The 9,616-nt window shown below is 52.4% G+C and overlaps 1 protein-coding gene across 1 annotated transcript; it reads right to left on the reverse strand.

The window, feature by feature from the left end:
• Positions 1-3,427: 3,427 nt before the first annotated feature.
• LOC144672273 (thioredoxin-interacting protein-like) lies at positions 3,428-8,194 on the reverse strand. The gene is given in 9 exon segments (XM_078534114.1): positions 3,428-4,754; positions 4,857-4,996; positions 5,109-5,310; positions 5,851-6,029; positions 6,032-6,103; positions 6,196-6,298; positions 6,556-6,722; positions 6,842-6,895; positions 7,929-8,194. Coding segments are annotated over 9 exon segments (1,212 nt in total). The 5' UTR covers positions 8,185-8,194; the 3' UTR covers positions 3,428-4,715.
• Between the last annotated feature and the right edge of the window lie 1,422 nt (positions 8,195-9,616).

The raw sequence follows: 9,616 nt of genomic DNA on the forward strand, positions 1-9,616 counted from the left end.
GTTTGGTCTCTCCAATGTAGAGGAAACCGCATTGGGAGCAGCGAATGCAGTAGACTAAATTGAGGGAAGTGCAAGTGAAATGCTGCTTCACTTGAAAGGAGTGTTTGGGCCCTTGGACGGTGAGGAGAGGGGAAGTAAAGGGGCAGGTGTTGCACCTTCTGCGGTTGCATGGGAAGGTGCCGTGGGAGGGGGTTGAGGTGTAGGGGGTGACGGAGGAGTGGACCAGGGTGTCCCGGAGGGAACGATCCCTACGGAATGCAACCGGGGGGGGTGAAGGGAAGATGTGTTTGGTGGTGGCATCATGCTGGAGCTGGTGGAAATGGCAGAGGATGATCCTTTGAATGCGGAGGCTGGTGGGGTGATAAGTGAGGACAAGGGGGACCCTATCATGTTTCTGGGAGGGAGAGGAAAGTGTGAGGGCGGATGCGCGGGAGTTGGGCCGGACACGGTTGAGGGTCCTGTCAACTACCGTGGGTGGAAAACCTCAGTTAAGGAAGAAGGAGGACATGTCAGAGGAACTGTTTTTGAAAGTGGCATCATCAGAACAGATGAACACCATGAAACTATTGCAAGTTCTGAGGAAGAGTCATATGGACTTGAAGCTTTGACTCCGTTTCTCTCCCCACAGAGGCTGCCAGACCTGCTGAGTTTTTCCAGGTAATTCTGTTTTTGTTTTGGAATTCAAAATGAGGTTCATTTCACTGTGGAGCCAGTTACAGCTGCCTTTTGATCTCACATTGCCTCTGCTCTCCACACCCGAAAACTACTGAAGTTATACCTACCGCCACTGATTGAATTCAAATTCTCAGTGTCTCACCAGCCTCTTTGAACTTCACCTTTTTACAATGAAACCCCCTTCATCGCCCCAATGTTATTAGTAATATAAACATATGGCTTGATATCTGCTAGAAACGTGTCAGTTTTCATCCCACTTCTTGAATGATCAGTTCAAAAAATGCAAATGCACGCTATCTTTCTTACACTTCAAAACTATTACATATCAAAGCACCCAGACTCGCTGGCTTTAACCCAATTAAGACACACCCGCAGACTAAACCTCTATTTTAAAAGAAAAATATTTTGCAAAATATTATATGCATTAATAGCTTCTTGAGAGTAATGAGCAACAGTTGAAACCATAAAACCATTGGAGATGCCTCCAGTGGGCATCACATAGGGGGAACTGGAGTCATTCGCAGTACCTAGGTAAAGAATTAGCTGCACTGTCTGGAGCTGGAGTTAGGTGTAGACCAGACAGGGATTTTAGGTTATTAAAAACAGAAAATGCTGGGAAAACTCAGCAGGTCTAGCAGCACCTGTGGAGAGGTAAAGAGTTAATGTTTCGAGTCCGTATGACTCTTCTTCAGAGACACACTCATGATTCAGATTCCCAGTACTTTGCTTTCATCAGGAATTTTAGGTTCCTGAGCCTGAATTTTACCACAATCCGGCGGCTTTCATGTTGATTATTTGTGAAGCCCGACACAAGTGAACCTCGGGGCGTTCACAAAGCACCTTGCGGGCAATTAAAAAGCTTTGAAGCGTGGTCACTGTTGTAACATAGGAGATGTGGCAGCCAATTTGTGCACAGCAAGATTCCACAAACAGCAATGTGATGGTCAGCAGAAAATCAGTTCTAGGTAATAAAAGAGAAATATACTGCAGATGCTGGAGGTCTGAAGTAAAAACAGAAAGTGCTGAAAAGCTCAGCAGGTCTGTGGAGAAACAAGAGTGAATATTTTTGAGTCCAATTGAACTTGCAATGTTAACTGTTTTTCTTTCTCTCCACATATGCTGCCAGATCTGCTGAATTTTTCCAGCGCTTTTGTTTTTAAATCGCTTTTGGGTGTGGGTTGGGGTATAAATTATTGGACACCAGGACATCAATAGTGGCTGTGGGATCTTTCGTGTCCACCTGTGAGGGCAGACAGGGACTTGAGGCAACATCTCATCCAATCACGGCACGTAGTTATCAACTTGGATTGCTGAGTGAGCCTTCTGGTGTGAGGTAACAACCCATGGTGTGCTGACTCTTCAAGTGGGAGAGTTCAGCTCATTCACTTTCAGTGCATTATCTCTGACCTCTCTTTTATTGTCTTCATACAGGTTGCACTTTGTGCAAAATCACACATCGCAGGTGCCATTCAGCCCATCGCAGCTGTGCTGGCTCCAAATGGTCCCACTCCCCTGCCCCCACAACTCTTTTAAGTATTTATCCAATTCCCTTTTGAAAGTGGCCACAGAATTGGTTTCCACCACCCCTTCAGGGAGCACGTTCCAGATCGCAACAACTCGCTGTGTAAAAGCACCCATTTCCCCGTCTGGCTGAGTTGCTAATTAACTTAAACCCGTGCCCTCTAGTTACCTGCTGTCTTTTCTCCCAGGCTTTGAAGAGCCGTACAGATGCGAAACTCTGTTTCTTTCTCCACAGTTGCTGCCAGACCTTGAGTTTTTCCAGCATTTGAGTTTCCAAAACTGCTTGAGTTTTTCCAGCATTTTCCTTGTTTTTATTTCAGATTTCCAGCATCCACAGTATTTGGCTTTCATCCTTTCTCCCTAGGTAGTCTGATCAAAACCCCCAAACAGCTTGGGTGGGCTCAAACCCATAATCTTCCAACAAAGGGAGCGGTAACAGGTTCTGCTGATCCTTGTACATTCAGAGTACCAAATGATGCCATTTTCCTGCTGTGTCCATGCCCACTCCTGTCTCCTTTGGAGGCAGGGCTTGTGAATGAGCGTGAAAAATTTGCTCAAGATGCAAATTTTTGCGCTAGCCGACTCAGGCACGATAAAACATGACTGACTGGAGTCTGGAACCAACAGAAAGGGGCATCAGATCTCATTCTGAGCAGATGAAAGCCTGCCAGGTGTTCAGGATTTCTGGCAGCAAGCACAGTGACTCAACACCTTTGGCCACAGGGATTTAACTTATGCAAAAACCCTAGACATCTAATATCAAATGTCATACTGACAGGGGAAAGATGGCGGTGTAGCAGTAATGTCACTGGACTAATAATCCAGAGGCCCAGGATAATGCTCTGGGGGGACATGGTTTCAAATCCCACCTCGGCAGCTTCAGTTAATAAATTCTGGAATTGAAAGTGTGTCTCAGTAATGATGACCACGACAACCATCGATTGTCGTAAAAACCCATCTGGTTCCCTAATGCCCTTTAGGGAAGGAAATCTGCCATCCTTACCCAGATGTGACTCCAGCAATGGTTGACTCTTAACTGCCCTCTGAGGTGGCTGAGCTTGCTAGTTCAAGGGCAATTAGGGATGGGTAACAAATGCTGGCCTTGCCAGTGACACCCCCCCCCACCATGTATTAATAAAGAAAAATGCTGGTTTTGCTATCAGAACAGCTAATAGACTGCAGGAAACTTTCATTCACACGCCACAGACTCAAACTCCCAATAATCAGCAAGCACTTTAAAATATTTCAACTTTATTTAAAACCAAGGAAACTTTTTACAAAATAAAATGCTTTTGAGCTTAGAAAAATACACAAAATAATTTGACAGGTTCCACAATGGTAGAATCAGGTTAGAAAAATCCTGCAATTTTTAAATAAAATCCATATCAAAATAACACTTTTTCAAACAGTAATAGTCTCCCAATGAACAATTTGGATAGTAAGGAGTCATACAGACATTGGGAGAACTTGGAAGACACAGGATTCACATGCTCAGTACAAAGACAGTTTTACAAAAATGGAAATGTTTTACAGGCAGAATAATAATAATGTGGAGTGCTTGGAAAGGTCGTCTCACATCAGAAATTAAAACTGCAGAGTAAGGGAGCTCACTGTTATAGACAATCAGGGACCGCCTGACCCTCCAAACAGCAAGTTACCAATGGAATAAACACCCACCTGAGAAACAGTCAGGAACTGAGTGCTGCCCTTTTCAAACAAAATGGTGCGGATGGGAGTCGTATGGCACAAGGCAGTGTGGGAACAGGTCTCTGGTAACAAGCACAGAGCTCAACCCCAGGACAACACTGGAGTGAAAATCTAAAGTTTGGCAGCACCTCCTCCAACGAGGAATTCTTTGGGAAATCCGGTCTTGCCAGACCACTCTGGATTCTTACGTAGCTGCGCGATCTCCCTTCAAACCAGACAGTGGCCGCCGCTAGGCTACCAGGAGGATGGAGGGAGGGCTTTGCATTCAGTGCTTGCCCTAATCCCAGCCGGCTAGGGAGATACTTACTGGCCGCACTTCACCAAACATCAGTGGCCGCAATCGCCCCGGCACACTGAGCTTGAACACCAAGTAGCGAAATACCTGTGCTGCCCTATCAGTTAAGGCAAAAGATCTCAATAATACCACATCAGAACAGAAAGAAACAACTGAGCATTAAGTTTCTAATATTTGTCATCAGTAACTACACAACGTAGCCTCTCATACACAAGAACCGAGCTAGGTGCCCTAGTCTCAGCCTAAATTCGATTTGAGTGTTACATGATTTCTGATTGGTTTGACATCTATCTAACTGTAGGAGTTTCAACAAGCTCCTGGTCCAGCGGTGGGAGCCAGCACTGGTCGAGGCCTTCATATGCATAAATTCCTCCTTGCTTTCCTCTTCCTGGTACCGTCCAGCTCCCCCCGCCTTTACCCAAAGGCTGTTTCTACAAGTGCATCTTTAAAAGCGCACGCTGTGATTAAAATGCAAGTCCAAGTTCGAGTGTAAAAAGTCACTGCTGGATTTGCCACTTCACTCCACTGGGCATTCGCTGTTCCCATTCTCATCCACCTGTGAAGAAACACAAAAAGGAAGGGGAAATGCATCAGAATCACACTGGAATTGGGCGATATATAAAAAGTCTTTGATTTCGATCAGTGCTGCAATGCTCACCAAAGGTCTGCCTGGCGACATGTTGTCGAAGAGCAGAGACTTCATGAAGATGGGGCTCTCTGGCAGCCCGTCATACTCGTCCAGCAGGGGAGTGGTGGGACATTCCATTCGGTGAGTGTCATGGCTCATGTGAAAAGAGGCTGAAAGATAAATACCAGGCAAGTCAGTCAGTGCAGACAGAAAACCAACTCTTCAATTAGTTTTGCACCAACGAACACCAAGGTCCAAAGGCGTTACCAAGACAGTGCTTACCTCCGCCCTCTGGGAACTCCATGTGAGGCCAGCTCATGCTGGTGCTGCTCATGCTGGTACTGCTCATGCTGGTGCCGCTCATGCTGGTGCAGTTACTGGCAGCGCTGGACGACCGGCTGTTCAGCCCGCTGTACGGAATCGTGCCAATGACCAGAGGGAGGTCGAGGACCAGCTTCTTGCTGCCAGGAATGTGAACGTACACCTGCAGGATGAACAACAATTACAATCCATCAGAGGGGCCCAGCCCAGGATATCATAGACCATGAAGTGATACAGTGCCCAAATGAAACTCTTTTGAAAAAGACCAATACCCCCCGCTACCCTACTCTTCCCCCCATATCCCTGCAAATGTTTCCCCTTCAAGTATTTATCTGATTCCCCCCTTTTGAAAGTTCCTATTGAATCTGCTTCCACCGCCCTTTCAGGCAGCGCCTTCCAGATCACAACAACTCGCTGTGTAAATAAAAAACAAATTATCCTCATCTCCCCCTCTGGTTCTTTTCCCGATTCTCTTCAATCTGTGTCCCCTCTGGTTACCGACCCTCCTGCCCAGTGGAAACAGTTTCTCCTTATTTACTCTGTCCAAGCCCTTCATGGTTTTGAACGCCTCGATTCAATCTCTCCTTAACCTTCTCTGCTCATTAAGGAGCTGCAGCGCTGACTCCCTCCACAACAGCCAGGAGCAATATTCTAATGCTGTACCAACCCAAGAAACTGGACGGGTCTCTGGTGCCAAACTCACCAGCAGCGAATACTCCAGCTGGATGATGTTGCAGCTGATGGATGGTTTCACCGTGGGGATCCGGAGGGACTTCCCGCACCAGGATTCAGACATCCCCGAGATGATGTGGTTGCCCCTGACAGCGTTGAGCTTCTCCTTGAAGACCTTGGTGCTGCCATTCACCTGGTAGGTCTGCTTGCCAAGATGGCAGCCTTGGGCACCACGATCCGTGAGCAGTTGTTCTGGAACTGGGCGTTGATGCAGATCTCATCGCCTGGAGGGAGGAAAGAGAGAATATCGGTCAGATTCACTGCACCGCAACAGCCTGGTATTCGGAGGAGCTAGGACAGTATTGAGATAAGTTACCTTGACAGTATCCCTTCCGGTCAATCTTGGCTGCAATACACACGTAACCATCAGAGAGGAAGAAACAAGTCACCTTTTTCTTATTGGAACCACCAACTGGGCACTGAAAGGAATATAGGAGGTTTTCAGTTCACATATTCATAAGAGGTGTCAAGCCAGCTGCAATGCTACACTTCAGAATTTCTAGTTCTATGTCAGCACTGACCTCTGCACCTCCCCTCCCCCCACCACCCCCCAACAGGGTCCATGCCATCACCTTAAACCGCACAGCTAGGATCGCCCTCAGTTGCCCCAAGACTAATCAGGCAATCTACTCCAGCCACAGTGCCCCCAATGGATGTAGAAATGAGAGTCACTCACCAGTAAGCTCGGTACGTTCACATCGATGGGCTCCACCACCTCAAAGTTTCTGCTGGTCTCCAGAGGTGGGAGTTTCTCTCGGTCAACGTAGGCTGTAACAAGGTAGCAGACCCCACCATACTTGCCTTTAAACGATGGGGGGCAAGGGCCTGTTGAAGGAGGGAACACTCATTTAGGAGGTGCCAGAGGAGTGTGATCAAAGCAAACATGTGATTATAGCCACGCCACGGTAGCCACTGAATGGAGGGGGAAAAAGAGCTGCTTACCCTTCTGGCACCTGGAAAACCGAAACTGTATTCGTACGTTTTGCCCGGCTGCAGAACCACAGTTGCGTCCATATCTGCAAAAGACCAGAGAAAGCCATCAGCATCTGCAGCCAGAGGAACAAAGTCCCCAAACCCACCCAAGGGGAACTGACCCCACATTCTGCAGGTTGCTCCAATCCCAGGCAGCTCAGACTCTAAAACAGGGCACTGACTCCCAATTCCACACCCCTTGCCAAAAACAGGACACTGACCCCCCTCCATTCCCCCTTTACAAGGACACTGACACCCCCTCCCTCTATTTTGCAGGAAGTACCCAGGAAATTGACCTGAGCCCCCCCAGTACCCAGGAAATTGACCTGAGCCCCCAGTACCCAGGAAATTGACGTCTGAGCCCCCCAGTACCCAGGAAATTGACGTCTGAGCCCCCCAGTACCCAGGAAATTGACCGGAGCTCCCCTCGTACCCAGGAAATTGACCTCTGAGCCCCCCAGTACCCAGGAAATTGACCTGAGCCCCCAGTACCCAGGAAATTGACCTCTGAGCCCTCCAGGTACCCAGGAAATTGACCTCTGAGCCCCCAGTGCCCAGGAAATTGACTGGAGCCCCCCTAGTACCCAGGAAATTGACCTCTGAGCTCCCCAGTACCCAGGAAATTGACCGGAGCCCCCCTAGTACCCAGGAAATTGATCTCTGAGCCCCCCTAGTACCCAGGAAATTGACCGGGAGCCCCCCTAGTACCCAGGAAATTGACCGGAGCCCCCCTAGTACCCAGGAAATTGACCGGAGCCCCCTAGTACCCAGGAAATTGACGTCTGAGCCCCCCCCAGTACCCAGGAAATTGACCTGGCTCCCCCAGTACCTAGGATACTGACCCCCTACCCTCCCTCCCAGGAAACTGGCCCCGAACCCACCCCCACCAGTTCCCAGAACATTGACCCCTAACACACCCACCACCCCCCCAGGACAAAGACCCCTGACCCCCTCAAGTTCCTAGGACACTGACCTCTAAGCCACTCAGGACACTGACCCCTGACCCCTCCCCCCGCACAAGTTCCCAGGACACTGACCCCTGACCCCTCCTCCTGACCCCTAACCCCGCCGTCTCACCTGTGGGCGGGTTCTCGCCGTCGGGCTGCAGCGTGTCCTGATAGTGCAGGTACTCCTGCTGCTGGCGCAGGGGCTGCGAGCCCTTCAGCAGCTGGGCCCGGGCGTAGCCCAGAGCCACGATCCGGACGGCGCTGACCTGGAGCGGCTGGGCGGTCTGCAGCCGGACCCGGCCCGCCACCTTGTCCCCGGCCGTGTAACTGCGCTCGGAGTTGAAGAGCAGCTCGAAGGTGAGCAGCTGTTTCTTGGCGACCCCCATGTCGGCGTCCAGTTTTGCTGCCTGGGCTTCGAGATGCTGCGGTTTACAATTCACTAGCGACCAAAAAAAGAAAAGACCTTCACTCGCCAACTGCCTTCGCGTCTCAGCTCCGCGGCTGAGGCGGTCGCTTCTATTTATAGCCTCCCCTGTCCCCGCCCCCCTCCGCCCCTGGCTCCGCCCCCTCTCCCTCTCTCTCCACCAACCGCCGCAGCGCGTGCCCTCGGCCTGCCTCCACCCGCGCGCCGCGTGCTCCGCTCCCCCATTGGCCGCCTCCCCTTGTTTACCGGCCGGCTGGCCAATCAGCGCGCCGGAGCGGCCGCGTGGACAGGGGCTGATCGCCGGCTGGCGGCGCGGGGACAGTGTGGCGCTCGGACTGGCAGGCAGGGGCGGGCCAATCAGCGGCGGGGGTCGGCCGGCCCGGCGGCATCCATTGGGTGGAGGCGCTCCGCGAGGGCGGGAGATGATCTCACAATGCTGTAATCTCCAAGCTTGGGGGGGGAGGGGGAAGAAAAAAATTTGGTTAAAAGTGATGAGGGAGGGGGAATTTGGAGGGGGAATTTGGAGGGGGAGAGAGGGGACAGAGAGGGGGAGGGGGGAGGAGAGAGAGAGAGGGGGGAGGGGGGAGGAGAGAGAGAGAGAGGGGGAGGGGGGAGGGGGGAGGAGAGAGAGAGAGGGGGAGGGGGGAGAGAAGAGAGAGAGAGGGGGAGGGGGGAGGAGAGAGAGAGAGGGGGAGGGGGGAGGAGAGAGAGAGAGGGGGAGGGGGGAGGAGAGAGAGAGAGGGGGAGGGGGGAGGAGAGAGAGAGAGGGGGAGGGGGGAGGAGAGAGAGAGAGGGGGAGGGGGGAGGAGAGAGAGAGAGGGGGAGGGGGGAGGAGAGAGAGAGAGGGGGAGGGGGGAGGAGGAGGAGGGAGAGGGGAGGGAGGGAGGGGAGGGGAGGGAGAGAGAGAGGGGGAGAGGGGGAGAGAGAGGGGGAGGGGGGAGGAGAGAGGGAGGGGAGGGAGGAGGGAGGAGGGAGGAGGGAGAGAGGAGAGGGGGGGAGGGGGAGGAGGGAGAGGGAGGAGGGGGGAGGGGGGGGAGGGGGGGAGGAGAGAGAGAGAGGGGGAGGGGGGAGGAGAGAGAGAGAGGGGGAGGGGGGAGGAGAGAGAGAGGGGGAGGGGAGAGAGAGAGAGGGGGGAGGAGGGAGGAGAGAGAGAGAGGGGGAGGGGGGAGGAGGAGAGAGAGGGGGGGAGGGGAGGAGGGAGAGAGGGAGGAGGGGGGAGGGGAGGGAGGGAGGGGGGAGGGGGAGAGGGGGGAGGGGGGAGAGGGGAGGGGGGAGGGAGGGGAGGGAGGGGGGGAGGGGGGGGAGAGGGGGAGGGGAGGAGGGGGGGGGAGGGGGGGGGGGGGGAGGGGGGAGGGGGGAGGAGGGGGGAGGGGGGGAGGGGGGGGAGGGGGGGG

Source organism: Cetorhinus maximus, chromosome 36, assembly GCF_964194155.1.
Source record: "Cetorhinus maximus chromosome 36, sCetMax3.hap1.1, whole genome shotgun sequence".
NCBI lineage: Eukaryota > Metazoa > Chordata > Chondrichthyes > Lamniformes > Cetorhinidae > Cetorhinus > Cetorhinus maximus.